Source organism: Oncorhynchus masou, chromosome 3, assembly GCF_036934945.1.
Source record: "Oncorhynchus masou masou isolate Uvic2021 chromosome 3, UVic_Omas_1.1, whole genome shotgun sequence".
Lineage (NCBI taxonomy): Eukaryota > Metazoa > Chordata > Actinopteri > Salmoniformes > Salmonidae > Oncorhynchus > Oncorhynchus masou.
The window spans coordinates 1,583,785-1,603,445 of record NC_088214.1 but is presented as its reverse complement, the minus strand read 5'-3'; the positions used below and the strand labels follow the sequence as shown (position 1 = coordinate 1,603,445).

The 19,661-nt window shown below is 47.4% G+C and overlaps 1 protein-coding gene across 1 annotated transcript; it reads left to right on the top strand.

Annotated features, from left to right (window-relative positions):
* Positions 1-100: 100 nt before the first annotated feature.
* On the top strand, positions 101-19,401 carry LOC135518546 (MAP kinase-interacting serine/threonine-protein kinase 2-like). Its single transcript, XM_064943719.1, has 8 exons — positions 101-189; positions 599-825; positions 6,328-6,418; positions 7,307-7,408; positions 8,709-8,806; positions 16,334-16,413; positions 17,223-17,296; positions 19,343-19,401. Exons 2-8 carry the CDS (start codon positions 769-771, stop codon positions 19,399-19,401), a joined length of 561 nt encoding a protein of 186 aa, XP_064799791.1. The 5' UTR covers positions 101-189; positions 599-768.
* The last annotated feature ends 260 nt before the right edge of the window (positions 19,402-19,661 follow it).

Below are 19,661 nucleotides of genomic sequence, written 5' to 3'. Positions count from 1 at the left end.
CCTAATGTTATATTGGTCCGCGTTTGCTGCGAGCTGATTGGATGAACCGGACCAGAGTGGGCGGGGGATCAGCAGAGGTTATAAAATGCCAGCCCTCACAGACGTTCGCTGCTTCCCGAAATAATCAACATCCGTTCAACAAAGGCATCGAAACGGCGTCAAGGCTGGACTAACACGGACAATAACGGGGTAAGCTAAATGAAATATCTGGTTTTATTATATTACATAAAGTTTGGGTTATCGACGGTGACGAATATGTTCCAGTTGTCAAGAGTTCAGTCAACTTCAACCCTATTGTAGTCGAGCTAACGGTTAGCCGAGCTAGCTAAAGTTACTGTTGGCGAACCTGACGTGTTTTTAAAAACAATGGAAGCTCAATGGACGTTAGACCTAGTTCAGTCTCGATACCTCTTTGGGTAATGTAGACATTATCAATGCGCTTTCACAATTTTTGTTGTTGAAAATAATCAAGTGTTTGTTAACTTTTGTTTCATTTCAACTGTAACGTTAGTACACTCAAGTAAAATTTGAATGATCTACCGTGTCCACTTGACTCGGTTATATCAGCAAGTGACCAATGTTTTACTGTCTCACACAGGAATCCCGTTTATAAATGAGCACTTAAACCATCCAACAAGCATCTATGTCAAGACTGCCAACGGACCACATCTAGCTGCCGTGTCTTCTGTCTCGCATTGGACCACAGTGACAGTGCATACCTAATCTAAATCAGAGTATCGACTAAATTAACCAAGACCGACGTCCAAAATGGTTCAGAATAAGAATAACACTCCAGAAGTCACTGGCTTCCACCGCTCTTTTAATGTGAGTTACTGTTTTTGTTTGTAATTACTGCTTCTAAAAGTCGTTATCCAAATGTGTTTCTTAATTGAATAAAAGTATTGAAGAACCGACCTGATTCAAAGGCTGGAGGAACATGCATCGCATTATTGTGAACGGATGTTGCTCAGTCATTGCACGTCTTTGTTAATTTTAGCCCAGTCGGTATCCAAGAAAATGCTATTTCAGTCAGTGACAGCTAGGTATGTATACTTTCCTGGGGAGAGAGCAGAAGTGTAACTGTGGTGTCTCTCGTTTTCCCGAGCCCAATATTAGACCTCTGATTTAACAAATTACTTAATGAGACAGGGTATTAGGCAGGGGTTCCAATTTGTTTTGCCCCACCATTTTCATATCTGAAAGTTCTTGTGACCCCAACTATGTAATTTTTTTATTGTAATAACAACCCATGTTTACTTTTATATTTGGGGCTATGGCAGGCAATTGAAAAACATTAAAAAAATACAAGGTCAAATCATGGTGTCAGTGATCTTCAGGTCAGAATGAGACCTTAGTTTCCGAGTTGGATGACAAAAAGTATATTCCCAGTTGGAGCTTGTTTGTCCTCTGGGGTTGACAGTAGTCTTAAATGCATTCGGTCTCATCACAGCTCCACCAGCTGTTAGATTTTACTTACAGGGATGTCAACCGAGTCAGGATCACAGTCAAACGGATTGGGAAGTTGGTCCTAAAGTGCTCTTCCAAGCCTTGGAGGTGAGCAGTCATCACTGGTGTGGGACACGTACCGACGTTGTTTTCTGTTATAAACGTGCACAGCCGAGGGAAGGAGGCGTGGTTTGCTTTTGAAAGAGTCTCTCCTATAAGAATTTTATCCTCTGAATTCACTGATTCGGTCACTCATCTGTAGAATGGTTTTGTATTTCCCCTGCGTTGTGTTTGTTCAGGTCCCCAAATATCCCTGTTACATAGGCAAGGGGACACTCTCTTTTCATTACACAGAAAGTCGAGCAAGTTTTAAAAATATATTTCTTTAAAAACATCTATTGTGAAGTCTCCTCGTCGATAACCACCAAGCCTCTGTGTGAAATGGAATATGGTCATGCTCTGATCCCATATGGCCACATAGTTTTGCAAGCAGGCGCGCAGTGGATGTGTTTTCATGTAGTTTACAATCTAAATGACCTGCCTCAGTATATCCTCTTGAATCTAGGGGGCACTATTTTCATTTTTCGAAAAATAACGTCCAAAGTAAACGGGCTATTTTGTCAGGACATGATGCAAGAATATGCATATAATAGACAGCTTAGGTTAGAAAACACTCTAAAGTTTCCAAAACTGTAAAAATATTGTCTGTGAGTATAACAGAACTGATATTGCAGGTGAAAGCCTGAGAAGAATCCAATCAGGAAGTGACTCTTATTTAGAAACCTCTGCATTCCTGTGCATCCCTATTGAGCAGTGAAAGGGATATCAACCAGATTCTTTTTTCTATGGCTTCCCTAATGTGTCTAGTGTCACAATACATAGTTTTAGGCTTTTATTTTGAAAAATGAGCCTGAACGTCAACATTGCGTCAGTGGTCAGCTGAAGTCTATCATTGTTTTGTGCGTAAAGGACAAATGCGGACATTGTTTCTCTCTATCCTACTAAGAAGCCACCAGTCCCAGTTGATATATTATCGAATAGATATTTGAAAAATACCTTGAGGATTGATTATAAACAACGTTTGAAATGTTTCTGTCGATATTATGGAGCTAATTTGGACTATTTTTGGAAAAAGGAACATTTGCTATCTAACTGGGAGTCTCGTGAGTGAAAACATCCGAAGCTCAAAGGTAAACGATTTAATTTGATTGCTTTTTTTGTGACCAGGGTGCCTGCTGCTCGCTAGGCATAATGCTATGCTAGTCTATCAATAAACTTACACATGCTAGTTAGACATAATGCTATGCTAGTCTATCAATAATCTTACACATGCTTGTCTTGCGTTGGCTGTAAAGCACATTTTCAAAATCTGAAATGACAGGGTGATTAACAAAAGGCTAAGCTGTGTTTCAATATATTTCACTTGTGATTTCATGAATAGGAATATTTTCTAGTAATGTCAATGTCCGTTGCGTTATGCTAGTTAGTGTCAGTTAATGACAACGCTCCCAGACCCGGGATGGGTAGTATCAAGAGGATATCGGATTTCTGTGCTCAGAGAGCATCCTCCTCAACATGTACTGTGGCCTCGTGAAGAGCATCCCCCTCAACATGTACTGTGGCCTCGTGAAGAGCATCCCCCTCAACATGTACTGTGGCCTCGTGAAGAGCATCCCCCTCAACATGTACTGTGGCCTCGTGAAGAGCATCCCCCTCAACATGTACTGTGGCCTCGTGAAGAGCATCCCCCTCAACATGTACTGTGGCCTCGTGAAGAGCATCCCCCTCAACATGTACTGTGGCCTCGTGAAGAGCATCCCCCTCAACATGTACTGTGGCCTCGTGAAGAGCAACCCCCTCAACATGTACTGTGGCCTCGTGAAGAGCATCCTCCTCAACATGTACCGTGGCCTCCAGAAAGGGTTTTCAGACCACTTGACATTTTGTTACAACCCAAAGCACAAAGCCAAGACCACGCAGGCGTGGCTATGGGACACGTCTCTGAATGTCTCTGAGTGGCCCAGCCAGAGCCCGGACTTTAACATCTCTGGAGAGAGCTGAAAATAGCTGTGCAGCGACGCTCCCCATCCAACCTGGCAGAGCTTGAGAGGATCTGCAGAGAAGAATGGGAGAAACTGCCCAGATACAGGTGTGCCAAGCTTGTAGCGTCATACCCAATAAGACTTGAGTCTGTAATCGCTGCCAAAGGTGCTTCAACAAAGAACTGAGTGAAGAGTCTGAATACAGATTTTTTTTTTTCAGTTGTGTTTGTAATTTGACAAAAATGTCTAAATCGGTTTTTGCTTTGTTATTATGGAGTTTTGTGTAGATTGATTAGGGAAAAACAAATCTATTTTAGAATAAAGCTGTAAAAGTCAAGGGGGGTGAATACCTTGTGAAGGCACTGCAGAGCAAACAAAAGTCAATGCATGGGCATTTCAGCCCTCACAGCGAAAGTCCAAGCTGGGAGCTTGAGTCGTTCGGTCAGTTTCCTCTTGACTGCTAACAATAACTGTTAGATTAAGAATTTATGCTTTCTGACAAAGGTATTAGGTTAGTCATTGGACCATACCCCCCCCCCCCTGTTATCAGGTAGGTTAGTCATTGGACCCCCCACCCCACCCCCCCCCCTGTCACAGAACCATTTATCAGGTAGGTTAGTCATTGGACCACCCCCCCCCCCCCCCCTGTCACAGAATCATTTCAGGTAGGTTAGTCATTGGACCATACCCCCCCCCCATCACAGAACCATTTATCAGGTAGGTTAGTCATTGGACCACCCCCCCCCTGTCACAGAACCATTTATCAGGTAGGTTAGTCATTGGACCACCCCCCCCCTGTCACAGAACCATTTATCAGGTAGGTTAGTCATTGGACCATACCCCCCCCCCCCCATCACAGAACCATTTATCAGGTAGGTTAGTCATTGGACCATACCCCCCCCTGTCACAGAACCATTTATCAGGTAGGTTAGTCATTGGACCACACCCCCCCCCCCCTGTCACAGAACCATTTATCAGGTAGGTTAGTCATTGGACCATACCCCCCATCACAGAACCATTTAGCAGGTAGGTTAGTCATTGGACCATACCCCCCCCCCTGTCACAGAGCCATTTATCAGGTAGGTTAGTCATTGGACCACCCCCCTGTCACAGAACCATTTAGCAGGTAGGTTAGTCATTGGACCACCCCCCCCCCTGTCACAGAACCATTTATCAGGTAGGTTGGTCATTGGACCACCCCCCCCCCCCCCCCCCCCTGTTATCAGGTAGGTTAGTCATTGGACCCCCCACCCCACCCCCCTGTCACAGAACCATTTATCAGGTAGGTTAGTCATTGGACCACCCCCCCCCATCACAGAACCATTTATCAGGTAGGTTAGTCATTGGACCACCCCCCTGTCACAGAACCATTTATCAGGTAGGTTAGTCATTGGACCCCCCCCCCTGTCACAGAACCATTTATCAGGTAGGTTAGTCATTGGACCATACCCCCCCCCATCACAGAACCATTTATCAGGTAGGTTAGTCATTGGACCACACCCCCCCTGTCACAGAACCATTTATCAGGTAGGTTAGTCATTGGACCATACCCCCCGTCACAGAACCATTTATCAGGTAGGTTAGTCATTGGACCACACCCCCCCCTGTCACAGAACCATTTATCAGGTAGGTTAGTCATTGGACCACACCCCCCCCCCATCACAGAACCATTTATCAGGTAGGTTAGTCATTGGACCATACCCCCCCCCATCACAGAACCATTTATCAGGTAGGTTAGTCATTGGACCACACCCCCCTGTCACAGAACCATTTAGCAGGTAGGTTAGTCATTGGACCATACCCCCCTGTCACAGAACCATTTATCAGGTAGGTTAGTCATTGGACCACACCCCCTGTCACAGAACCATTTATCAGGTAGGTTAGTCATTGGACCACACCCCCCTGTCACAGAACCATTTATCAGGTAGGCTAGTCATTGGACCACCCCCCCCTGTCACAGAACCATTTATCAGGTAGGTTAGTCATTGGACCACCCCCCTGTTATCAGGTAGGTTAGTCATTGGACCACACCCCCCCTCTGTCACAGAACCATTTATCAGGTAGGTTAGTCATTGGACCACACCCCCCTGTCACAGAACCATTTATCAGGTAGGTTAGTCATTGGACCACACCCCCCCTGTCACAGAACCATTTATCAGGTAGGTTAGTCATTGGACCATACCCCCTGTCACAGAACCATTTATCAGGTAGGTTAGTCATTGGACCACACCCCCCCTGTCACAGAACCATTTATCAGGTAGGTTAGTCATTGGACCACACCCCCCCCCCCCTGTCACAGAACCATTTATCAGGTAGGTTAGTCATTGGACCACACCCCCCCCTGTCACAGAACCATTTATCAGGTAGGTTAGTCATTGGACCATACCCCCCTGTCACAGAACCATTTATCAGGTAGGTTAGTCATTGGACCATACCCCCCCCCCGTCACAGAACCATTTAGCAGGTAGGTTGGTCATTGGAATATACCCCCCTGTTGCTATCAAATGCCCTTTTCAATAAATTAATCAGAGGTCTAATATTGGTTTAATGTTTTGTCATAGAGCTCTATTGCTCTTAATGACACCTCTGCGTCTTCTACAGGCCACTCTTGGCTATGACAACCTAAATATGGCCCAGGCTTCAGGAGAAGGATATGTTCACTTTAACCTGGAGGTCAGCCAGGGTCTGAAGAGTTGGTTTGGACTAAATTGGTGTCTTGGCCCGTGGATCAATGAATATTCATTCTTGCTGCTTCAAATGGCCTTGTGATGTGAATGACTCTCCTCTAGGCTGTGTCAAACTCAAAGCCTGGTCTGTTTCTGTTCTGTTCCTCCCTTAGGTCCAAAGCCCGTTCAATTCTGAAGATTATACCAAAACAGACTCCAGTCTCCACGAGTCAAACTTACATTTAGATTGTCCCCCAAGACCTGGTAAGTTCCTGGCATCAAAGTCCCTTTTGATTTGGGATTTACTGTTTCTGATTTGATTTTCACGCACGCACACGCACACACACACACACACACACGGGCCATCTGACTCATAGTAACCTTGCTATGAGGATATCATCACTATGTCTGTCAGTCAAAGTTCAGTCCTGATTAGATGGGTGACGCTGGCATATCATATCCTACCTCTGCTGCTTTCATCTGCCTGATAACAGAACTACCGTCACAACTCTCCCCGGGCCCGCTTTCCCAAAACCATCTTAAGGCTGAATTCATCGTTAGTCTGCCTTGATTCCCAAAAACATTGTTATTAACATTGCACTTGAAAAGGCTTGTAATCTAACGCCTGCCTCATACCACTCGTAGAACAGCGTAGTCGGTCATTAGAAGTCTGTCTCTGTGACCAACGATTACTTCAGAACAAAGTTGCCTACAAATACAAAGTTGTCATATCGCCGCACAATTGATGTAAAACGAGATGACAGTAGGCGGGGATGGCCGTAGGCTGTGGGCGGGGATAGCCGTAGGCTGTGGGCGGGGATGGCGGTAGATGGGGGCGGGGATGGCGGTAGGCTGTGGGCGGGGATGGCGGTAGGCTGTGGGCGGGGATGGCGTTGGGCGGGGATGGAGAAAAGCTGATCTGAGAGCAGTGTGCAGTTTCTTTTCGATCCTGGAACTGCTGCAACGACCCACTTAGTGACCATCCTCCCGTTCTGTACCCAGGATGGTTGTTGTGACATCTCCATTCTGTCCTCTCTCTCCCGCTTTCTTCTGAAGACACTCAAACAGCTGGCCTGTGACTCTGGATGAATGCCATCAACTGTCCCCCCATTTGCACAATGTCCCTCATCTCCTATCCTCCTCCCTCCTTAGACATGCCAGCCAGCCAGCCGATTAACATCCCAGATGCCAAGAAGAGGACCAAGAAGAAGAAGAGATGCAGGGCCACCGACAGCTTCACAGGACGATTCCAAGGCAAGTCAATAGAAAATTATTTATATTTCTTTTTACAAAAGCTATTGACGAAGGTCGCGAGGCCGATGCGAAAAGCTCTGACCAAGGCCGCGAAATGCTGAATACAACAGGTGTTGGTAGACCTTACAGTGAATTGCTGAAAACAAGCCCTTAACCAACAATGCAGCTAAGAAAAATGACCTAAACCTGTCTAGGGCTGGCGGAACACCGTTCTGCTTGCGGACCCCCGCAACAGCCAGTGAAAGTGCAGGGCGCCAAATTCAAAACAACAAAAATCTCCTAATTAAAATTCCTCAAACATACAAGTATTTGACACCATTTTAAAGATAAAATTCTCGTTAATCCAGCCACAGTGTCTAATCTCAACAAGGATTTACAGCGAAAGCACCACGAACGATTGCCTGGTTTACCACCAACGCAGAGAAAAACACAGCCATTTTTCCAGCCAGAGAGGACTCACAAAAAGCAGAAATAGAAAATGAATCACTGACTTGATGATCTTCATCAGATGACACTCATGTTACACAATACATGTATGTTTTGTTTGATAAAGTTCATATTTATATAAAAAAATCTGAGTGTACATTGGCGCGTTACATTAGGTAGTTCTAAAACATGCAGTGATTGTGCGGAGAGCCACGTCAACTTACAGAAATACTCATAATTGACATTGATAAAGATACGACTATTATACATGGAACTTTAGATAAACTTCTTAATGCAACCGCTGTCAGATTTCAAAAAAACTTTACAGAGAAAGCAAACCATGCAATAATCTGAGTAAAGCCTTTAGACAACAAAGCACCCAAAAAGATACCCTCTATGTTGGGTAGTCAACATTACTCAGAAATAGCATTTTAAATATTCACTTACCTTTGATTATCTTCATCAGAATGCACTCCCAGGAATCCCAGTTCCACCATAAATGTTTGATTTGTTCGATAATGTCCATCAGTTTTGTCCAAATATCTTCTTTTGTTAGGGCGTTTGGTCAACAAATCCAAAAGCGCGTTCAGGTCGCGCCGAAAGTCGGACGAACGGTTCAAAAGGTCCTGAGCTCAATTTATAGTCTCATAGCAAAGGGTCTGAATACTTATTTAAATAAGGGTTTGTATTTTTAATAAATTAACATGAATCATTATGGGCTATTGTGTGTGGATTGGTGAGGTGGTAAAAAATATATCATTTTTGAATAAGGCTGTAACGTAACAAAGTTTGCAAGGGGTCTGAATACGTTCCAAATGCACTGTACATAGTGACGCTCCTGTATTTTGATGGCATGTTAATATTCTGTCATCAGATGTATACGTTCTGCAGACGGAGGTGCTGGGCGAGGGGGCCTATGCTGTCGTCCAGACCTGCGTCAACCTCATCACCCAGAAGGAATATGCTGTCAAGGTACTGTTCTCCGCTCTCTGCCTCGCCCGCTCTCTGCCTCGCCCGCTCTCTGCCTCGCCCGCTCTCTGCCTCGCCCGCTCTCTGCCTCGCCCGCTCTCTGCCTCGCCCGCTCTCTGCCTCGCCCGCTCTCTGCCTCGCCCGCTCTCTGCCTCGCCCGCTCTCTGCCTCGCCCGCTCTCTGCCTCGCCCGCTCTGCAACTCTAGATACTCCCTGTGTTTCATCAAACATGTACACAATACACAACTTCCCTTCATTCGGACTGTTGGGGAATATCTAGGCCGTGTGGGAAGACTCGGTGCAGATTCGAAGTGTTTACGTATGTTTTTTGTGGTAGCTGTGTGGTGTGCTCTGTAGCCAGTGTGTTATTTAAATGGTAGCTGTGAGATGTGGTCATCACTGTGTGGTGTGCTCTGTAGCCAGTGTGTTATTTAAATGGTAGCTGTGAGATGTGGTCATCACTGTGTGGTGTGCTCTGTAGCCAGTGTGTTATTTAAATGGTAGCTGTGAGATGTGGTCATCACTGTGTGGTGTGCCCTGTAGCCAGTGTGTTATTTAAATGGTAGCTGTGAGATGTGGTCATCACTGCGTGGTGTGCCCTGTAGCCAGTGTGTTATTTAAATGGTAGCTGTGAGATGTGGCGTGGTGTGCCCTGTAGCCAGTGTGTTATTTAAATGGTAGCTGTGAGATGTGGTCATCACTGCGTGGTGTGCCCTGTAGCCAGTGTGTTATTTAAATGGTAGCTGTGAGATGTGGTCATCACTGCGTGGTGTGCCCTGTAGCCAGTGTGTTATTTAAATGGTAGCTGTGAGATGTGGTCATCACTGCGTGGTGTGCCCTGTAGCCAGTGTGTTATTTAAATGGTAGCTGTGAGATGTGGTCATCACTGCGTGGTGTGCCCTGTAGCCAGTGTGTTATTTAAATGGTAGCTGTGAGATGTGGTCATCACTGCGTGGTGTGCCCTGTAGCCAGTGTTTTATTTAAATGGTAGCTGTGAGATGTGGTCATCACTGCGTGGTGTGCCCTGTAGCCAGTGTGTTATTTAAATGGTAGCTGTGAGATGTGCGTGGTGTGCTCTGTAGCCAGTGTGTTATTTAAATGGTAGCTGTGAGATGTGGTCATCACTGCGTGGTGTGCTCTGTAGCCAGTGTGTTATTTAAATAGTAGCTGTGAGATGTGGTCATCACTGCGTGGTGTGCTCTGTAGCCAGTGTGTTATTTAAATGGTAGCTGTGAGATGTGCGTGGTGTGCTCTGTAGCCAGTGTGTTATTTAAATGGTAGCTGTGAGATGTGGTCATCACTGCGTGGTGTGCTCTGTAGCCAGTGTGTTATTTAAATGGTAGCTGTGAGATGTGGTCATCACTGCGTGGTGTGCCCTGTAGCCAGTGTGTTATTTAAATGGTAGCTGTGAGATGTGGTCATCACTGCGTGGTGTGCTCTGTAGCCAGTGTGTTATTTAAATGGTAGCTGTGAGATGTGGTCATCACTGCGTGGTGTGCTCTGTAGCCAGTGTGTTATTTAAATGGTAGCTGTGAGATGTGGTCATCACTGCGTGGTGTGCCCTGTAGCCAGTGTGTTATTTAAATGGTAGCTGTGAGATGTGGTCATCACTGCGTGGTGTGCCCTGTAGCCAGTGTTTTATTTAAATGGTAGCTGGAGATGTGGTCATCACTGCGTGGTGTGCCCTGTAGCCAGTGTGTTATTTAAATGGTAGCTGTGAGATGTGGTCATCACTGCGTGGTGTGGAGCCAGTGTGTTATTTAAATGGTAGCTGTGAGATGTGGTCATCACTGCGTGGTGTGCCCTGTAGCCAGTGTGTTATTTAAATGGTAGCTGTGAGATGTGGTCATCACTGCGTGGTGTGCCCTGTAGCCAGTGTTTTATTTAAATGGTAGCTGTGAGATGTGGTCATCACTGCGTGGTGTGCCCTGTAGCCTGTGTTTTATTTAAATGGTAGCTGTGAGATGTGGTCATCACTGCGTGGTGTGCCCTGTAGCCAGTGTGTTATTAATCCCTCCAGTAGTGTTGTTGCTATAGTCCGTTGTCCTGCAGCAACTGCTAACTCAGCACAAACTTCCTCTTGTTATTGTTCTGAACCTCAGGCTTTGTCTTTCAGCCAATCACAGCCAAGGGTGGGTGATCATTTTCTCCTTTTTCATCCCTTCCCATTCGCTGTCAAGGCCTCCAATGACATGGAACAGAATGTACAACCTGCAGAGAGGGAGGAACAGGGATCCAGGGAGGGGTGGTGTTGAGAGCAACGGGGAGGGGTGGTGTTGAGAGCAACTTTGAGGGGTGGTGTTGAGAGCAACTTTGAGGGGTGATGTTGAGAGGATCGGGGAGGGGTGGTGTTGAGAGGATCGGGGAGGGGTGGTGTTGAGAGGATCGGGGAGGGGTGGTGTTGAGAGGATCGGGGAGGGGTGGTGTTGAGAGGATCGGGGAGCCAGGGATATAGGGCTGTGGTCAGAAGTAGGGAATAGGCTTCCATAGGGCTGTGGTCAGAAGTAGGGAATAGGCTTCCATAGGGCTCTGGTCAGAAGTAGGGAATAGGCTTCCATAGGGCTGTGGTCAGAAGTAGGGAATAGGCTTCCATAGGGCTCTGGTCAGAAGTAGTGCACTATGTAGGGAATAGAGTGCTATTTGGGATCTTGCCATGTTCTGCATGTCTCTTACTGGGCCAGGGAATTTGAAACAGGCCTTTGTCCTCATGCAGGCTGCTGCTGGTAGGGTTACATAAGTTGATTCAACCGACTGACTCCCTCTGGCAGTTTCTCTGCTATTATGAAATGTCCTCTACTAAAGCAGTTCAACAACAAGTTCAGATCACATCCCTGACTTGTCCTCCAGAGAGAAAAAACATTTCTTCATAGGTAAAATAAAACCAGATGATTTTGGTCTGATAAACACCGCTCAAGCTTCCGCTGCGGAAGTGCGACATCGGCACGTGATGGATGGAGAGCCAGTCAGTGGAGAAACAAACCAATCACCAGCTTAAACTGACTGATTTTTATGGGGATATTTAAAATTGTGCTTATTCAATTTCTGTGGCGATGAGGACATCGACCTTAGTGGGTTTAAAACTTGATAATGTATCCATCTTTTCAAATGTTGTCTCCTGCTATGGGGACTAAATCCCTTCATGTGTTTCCATTCTGTAGGTCCTACCTGTCTGGTTCACCTGCTATGGGGACTAAATCCCTTCATGTGTTTCCATTCTGTAGGTCCTACCTGTCTGGTTCACCTGCTATGGGGACTAAATCCCTTCATGTGTTTCCATTCTGTAGGTCCTACCTGTCTGGTTCACCTGCTATGGGGACTAAATCCCTTCATGTGTTTCCATTCTGTAGGTCCTACCTGTCTGGTTCACCTGCTATGGGGACTAAATCCCTTCATGTGTTTCCATTCTGTAGGTCCTACCTGTCTGGTTCACCTGCTATGGGGACTAAATCCCTTCATGTGTTTCCATTCTGTAGGTCCTACCTGTCTGGTTCACCTGCTATGGGGACTAAATCCCTTCATGCGTTTCCATTCTGTAGGTCCTACCTGTCTGGTTCACCTGCTATGGGGACTAAATCCCTTCATGTGTTTCCATTCTGTAGGTCCTACCTGTCTGGTTCACCTGCTATGGGGACTAAATCCCTTCATGTGTTTCCATTCTGTAGGTCCTAACTGTCTGGTTCACCTGCTATGGGGACTAAATCCCTTCTTGTGTTTCCATTCATTCATGTGGTGCGTCTCAAAGTCACTTCTTCGCCTCAAAAAGCTAGTAAACAAACTGTTTAGTTTTTTTTTTACATCCATTGAGAATGACAACATTTCCTCAACGTAGCCTATTAGAAAAATCTTTCTAGCGGTCTCCCTTTCCATAGCCATTCAGCATGAAAAGTGAAAAATGTTAATTCTCTGATCCAGTGGAAATGTCATAAAATAGACCTTCCTGTTTAATTCTTATCCTTATCTTTGCTCAAATAGCCTATAGCCGTGTCTCTGTCGTGGGAATGCTGAGGGCCCAGAATATTTTTAATGCCGGTTTGCTAGCAAGCTTCAGGCCAGACCCAAATGTTTCAAGTTCCTTGCAGACAGGCCATGCATTGCCAATGTGATATTTATTTTTATCCGGGTATTTTCTACCTGCGGGCTGCAATCTTTTTATATATATTTTTATAACTTGTTGTATTTTACCTCCTTCTCCCCAATTTCGATATGGTCTCATTGCTGCAACTCCTTAACGGGCTTGGGAGGTGAAGGTTGAGTCATGCATCCTCGAAACATGAACCCACTAAACTACGCCCACCTAACCCGGAACCAACGTGTCAGATGAAACACAGTTCAACTGGCAACCTGGGTCAGCCTGCAGGAGCCCGACCCGACACAAGGAGTCGCTAGAGCGCGATGAGCCAATTAAAGCCACCCCTTGGACAAACAGTCCTCAAACCCGGACGACGCTGAGCCAATTTTTACACCGCCCTATGGGAATTCCGATCACGGCCGGTTGTGCTACAGCCCGGGATCAAACCCGGGTCTGTAGTGATGCCTCTTCCACTGTGATGCAGTGCCTTAGACCTCTGCACCACTAAGGAGGACCTTATTGTTGGATTTATGTCGGCTATTTTTACATATTGCCTATATAAGTTATCTTTTAGATTTGTATCATTATTTAGATAACATTTTGATTCAACACATGACATTGATTTTTGAGCTATGAAGACTTTATGAATTAAATAAAACTATTCCACAAAAATGTGCACATGAAAATCATAACTGGCTTGCAGATCAGTGGAAATGGTAACTGATAACTTGGCACTTCAAATGGAGAAGGTTGTAGACCGCTGGTGTAGCCTGTTATTGGCAACGTCAGGAACATCATGGCAGAATCTGCCAAGGCCAGCAACAGCAGCTATATTGATCTCTGGCTCCCTCTTGAGTCATTTTGTCTTGATTTTTAATTAAAGCATCAGGCGAAGAAGCCTAATTATAGTTGATTTTATTCAGACACGGGGTGTGTCTATATATGTACAAAATACACTTAATATTGACTAATTGATTGGCCGAAAGAACAGACTACGCTTGGTTGACCCAGATTGTTTTAGTCGGGGACAGCCTTACTATTTTGTATTGTACATTTGAGAAAGAGGGATAACGAGTCAGTTGTACAACTGAATGCGTATTCCCGCATTTAACCCAACCCCTCTGAATCAGAGGTGCGGGAGCAACCTTGCGGTTACTGGGCCCGATGCTCCTACCGGCCAGGCTACCGGCCAGGCTACCGACCAGGCTACCGGTCTCCCCATTTGTGACGTACTTCTCTGTATCAAGACTTGTGTTACTGTTTTGAACAAGTAATTGCAGCTTTTGTTAGTTAGCTCCTGCTGTCATTCTGTTTCCTCAGGCAGATGGCTGGTAGTTTGAAGAAAGGGAAGGCTCCATGGTAACCTTGTCTCCAGGGACTGTCTGACTGGAAGAGATCAGCTGACTGCGTCTGTTGGCCTAAGTGTGGCCCACTAGTAACTTGGTGTTTGTAATTATTTGTTGATTCAATTGGAAAATGGATTAGAAGCAGGAGCATATGGAGTGCATGGTTAGGCAACAAATGAGTTTCAGCCCGCTGCTGACTCAGGCCCCTGATGCGGTGTGCTTGTGTGAGCGAGCAGTGGACTGCTGTCTGCACTACTTCCTGACAACCCTTTCAGCCCACAATAGAAACCCCCCCCCCCACTGGCAGCCGGCAGGTCACTCAGGCCGTTAATAGGCTACATGAGAAGTCTGCAACTTTTCCTCATGTGGAATGCCAATTCATCTGGCCATTTCTCCCGTTCTGTGTGCCAGGTATGTTTTTCGTAACCACATTTTCGTGTAGTATTTAATTTATATTACACCACAGCATTGTTGCATTCTCGTTTGTGATTGGTTAGAAGGGCATTCTAGAATGGACATTATAACCAGATAACGGTACAGTTGGAGAAGATGTTGGGACACCTTGCAATCATGATGCAATAATCATTACAGCCTGCAGGTGAAAATGATCTTGAAGAAAATAAATGTCCTTTAAATCACATTGGCTGCGCACGGCCTGTCTGCAATGAACTAGAAACATTTATAACATCGATGGTCAGGCCCGAAGCCCTAGCACATTTGCAACATTGTTTAAAACATTCTTGGCCCTCAGTTTCCTGCACCCCCCTCTAACCACTAGGCTCCCTGCCCCCCCCTCTAACCCACTCCCAGGCCCCCCTCTAACCACCCTCCCCCCCCTCGAACCACTAGGCTCTCTGCCCCCCCCCTCTAACCACTGGGCTCCCCCCCCCCTCTAACCACTGGGCTCTCCGCCCCACCCCCCTCTAACCACTAGGCTCTCTGCCCCCCCCCTCTAACCACTGGGCTCCCTGCCCCCCTCTAACCACTAGGCTCCCTGCCCCCCCTCTAACCACTAGGCTCCCTGCCCCCCTCTAACCACTAGGCTCCCTGCCCCCCCCCTCTAACCACTAGGCTCCCTGCCCCCCTCTAACCACTAGGCTCCCAGCCCCCCCTCTAACCACTAGGCTCCCAGCCCCCCCCCCCCTCTAACCACTAGGCTCCCTGCCCCCCCTCTAACCACTAGGCTCCCTGCCCCCCTCTAACCACTAGGCTCCCTGCCCCCCTCTAACCACTAGGCTCCCTGCCCCCCCTCTAACCACTAGGCTCCCTGCCCCCCCTCTAACCACTAGGCCCCTGCCCCCCCCCTAACCACTAGGCCCCCTAACCACCCCCCCTCTAACCACTAGGCTCCCTGTCCCCCCCTCTAACCACTAGGCTCCCTGCCCCCCTCTAACCACTAGGCTCCCTGCCCCCCTCTAACCACTAGGCTCCCTGTCCCCCCCCTCTAACCACTAGGCTCCCTGCTCCCCCCCCTCTAACCACTAGGCTCCCTGCCCCCCCCCCTCTAACCACTAGGCTCCCTGCCCCCCTCTAACCACTAGGCTCCCTGCCCCCCCCCTCTAACCACTAGGCTCCCTGCCCCCCCCTCTAACCACTAGGCTCCCTGCAGCTGCCTCAGTAGCTGGTCAGGAAAGGCCACCATGTCTTCCTCTGATAGATGTGGAGTCAGACTGCTCTGGGACTGTTGGCCCCATTCATCGTTAACAAGGTGGTGCTCATGAGTCAGTCAAGGGTCGGCCCGGAGGACTGAGGATGTATTTCAACCTCTGTAACCAGTGGAGCTGCCATTTTCTGCCTGAGCCTTAAGTGATCAATGAAGTAGCAAACAGATTTATTGAATTAATATTGTAATATTTTAGTTTTTCCTGTAATTTTCCTAGTATTTAATTTTTCAATGGTCAGTAGAACAGGGCCCATAGGTATGAGGGCAATTCAAGAATGGGAGTGTGACATATCTATACATTTGATGCTGGCATTCCTTTGGGGAGAACCCTGCACCGATCAACGTTCTAGACACAGTAGGATGGCTCTGCTTGGCTCATTCCTTCAATTAGAGCCAATTATTCTCTAATATGAAAATGAGTAACACATCGTTCAATCTTGTTGATTGTCTAGATCGTCGAGAAGCGTGCGGGTCTCAGTCGGAGCAGAGTCTTCAGGGAAGTGGAGATGCTCTATCAGTGCCAGGGACACAGGTACAGCGGCCTTACTGGGGGGGTACAGCAGGCTCACTGGGGGGGGGGGACACAGGTACAGCAGCCTTACTGGGGACACACATAGGTACAGCAGGCTCACTGGGGGGTACAGCAGGCTCACTGGGGGGGCACACACTGGGGAGGTACAGCAGCCTTACAGCAGGCTCACTGGGGGGGGGGACACACACACAGGTACAGCAGGCTCACTGGGGGGTACAGCAGGCTCACTACAGCAGGCTCACTGTGGGGGTACAGCAGGCTCACTGGGGAGGTACAGCAGGCTCACTGGGGGGTACAGCAGGCTCACTGGGGGGGTACAGCAGGCTCACTGGGGGGGGTACAGCAGGCTCACTGGGGGGGGGGCTCACAGCAGGCTCACTGTGGGGGTACAGCAGGCTCACTGGGGGGTACAGCACAGCAGGCTCACTGGGGGGCAGGCTCACTGGGGGGGTACAGCAGGCTCACTGGGGGGTACAGCAGGCTCACTGGGGGGTACAGCAGGCTCACTGGGGGGGGGCTCACAGCAGGCTCACTGGGGGGCACAGCAGGCTCACTGGGGGGTACAGCAGGCTCACTGGGGGGATACAGCAGGCTCACTGGGGGGCACAGCAGGCTCACTGGGGGGTACAGCAGGCTCACTGGGGGGGGCACAGCAGGCTCACTGGGGGGGGCACAGCAGGCTCACTGGGGGGTACAGCAGGCTCACTGGGGGGGACACAGAGCAGGAATATGGACCGCTGTGATTCACTACTGTATAGATATAGGCATTACCTTCACACTGTTTGTAACCATTTCTCTCTTGTTCACAGAAACATTCTGGAGCTGGTCGAGTTCTTTGAGGAAGAAGACAAATTCTACTTGGTTTTTGAGAAACTAAGAGGAGGTTAGTGGATATCAATCTTAATTGCAAACTCTCCCAAAATGATGGTTCAAACTCTCCCATCCGTAGAAAATGATGGTTCACTCTCCCATCCGTAGAAAATGATGGTTCAACCTCTCCCATCCGTAGAAAATGATGGTTCACTCTCGCATCCATAGAAAATGATGGTTCAACCTCTCCCATCCGTAGAAAATGATGGTTCACTCTCCCATTTGTAGAAAATGATGGGTCAACCTCTCCCATTTGTAGAAAATGATGGGTCAACCTCTCCCATCCGTAAGAAAATGATGGGTCAACCTCTCCCATCCGTAAGAAAATGATGGGTCAACCTCTCCCATCCGTAAGAAAATGATGGGTCAACCTCTCCCATCCGTAAGAAAATGATGGGTCAACCTCTCCCATCCGTAAGAAAATGATGGGTCAACCTCTCCCATCCGTAAGAAAATGATGGGTCAACCTCTCCCATCCGTAGAAAATGATGGGTCAACCTCTCCCATCCGTAGAAAATGATGGGTCAACCTCTCCCATCCGTAAGAAAATGATGGGTCAACCTCTCCCATCCGTAAGAAAATGATGGGTCAACCTCTCCCATCCGTAAGAAAATGATGGGTCAACCTCTCCCATCCGTAAGAAAATGATGGGTCAACCCTCCCATCCGTAAGAAAATGATGGGTCAACCTCTCCCATCCGTAAGAAAATGATGGGTCAACCTCTCCCATCCGTAAGAAAATGATGGGTCAACCTCTCCCATCCGTAAGAAAATGATGGGTCAACCTCTCCCATCCGTAAGAAAATGATGGGTCAACCTCTCCCATCCGTAAAATGAAATCCGTAAGAAAATGATGGGTCAACCTCTCCCATCCGTAAGAAAATGATGGGTCAACCATCCGTAAGAAAATGATGGGTCAACCTCTCCCATCCGTAAGAAAATGATGGGTCAACCTCTCCCATCCGTAAGAAAATGATGGGTCAACCTCTCCCATCCGTAAGAAAATGATGGGTCAACCTCTCCCATCCGTAAGAAAATGATGGGTCAACCTCTCCCATCCGTAAGAAAATGATGGGTCAACCTCTCCCATCCGTAAGAAAATGATGGGTCAACCTCTCCCATCCGTAAGAAAATGATGGGTCAACCTCTCCCATCCGTAAGAAAATGATGGGTCAACCTCTCCCATCCGTAAGAAAATGATGGGTCAACCTCTCCCATCCGTAAGAAAATGATGGGTCAACCTCTCCCATCCGTAAGAAAATGATGGGTCAACCTCTCCCATCCGTAAGAAAATGATGGGTCAACCTCTCCCATCCGTAAGAAAATGATGGGTCAACCTCTCCCATCCGTAAGAAAATGATGGGTCAACCTCTCCCATCCGTAAGAAAATGATGGGTCAACCTCTCCCATCCGTAAGAAAATGATGGGTCAACCTCTCCCATCCGTAAGAAAATGATGGGTCAACCTCTCCCATCCGTAAGAAAATGATGGGTCAACCTCTCCCATCCGTAAGAAAATGATGGGTCAACTCTCTCCCATCGTAAGAAAATGATGGGTCAACCTCTCCCATCCGTAAGAAAATGATGGGTCAACCTCTCCCATCCGTAAGAAAATGATGGGTCAACCTCTCCCATCCGTAAGAAAATGATGGGTCATCATCCGTAAGAAAATGATGGGTCAACCTCTCCCATCCGTAAGAAAATGATGGGTCAACCTCTCCCATCCGTAAGAAAATGATGGGTCAACCTCTCCCATCTGTAAGAAAATGATGGGTCAACCTCTCCCATCCGTAGGAAATGATGGGTCAACCTCTCCCATCCGTAAGAAATGATGGGTCAAATTCACGCAGTTTTGGACTTATGGTCAGTCAGTTTTATATCAGAAGATGCGACCGCTTGAGGCAGTGTCTCCTGTGCATATATCAAGGTCAATAGTCTCACATCTTCTCCCCCTGGAGTCTCTGAAATGCAGCAACTTGAGGCAGTGTCTTCATTAAAAGTTGACATTGTTTTTTTTTTCTCCATATCAACCTCTCCATCCCTCCCTCTCTCCTCCTGCAGGGTCAGTGTTGACCCACATAGACAACACTTCAGTGAGCAGGAGGCCAGTTATGTGGTAGGACAACACTTCAGAATGGAGCAGGGGAGGCCAGTTACCGGGTGAGTGGTGCAGGACATCGCCAGTGCTCTAAACTACCTCTAAAATACTAGTGGACAACAAGGGAATGGCATGGTGACAGGGACAGTCTCAGAAGCCTGAAAACATCCTGTGAGTGAGCACGTGGACCGGGTGAGTCAGAACTGTGTGAGAGAGCACGTGAGTCAGTCATTCAGGCCCTCCCATCGCGTCACAGGCTCCTGATGGGGACATGGTGAAGGA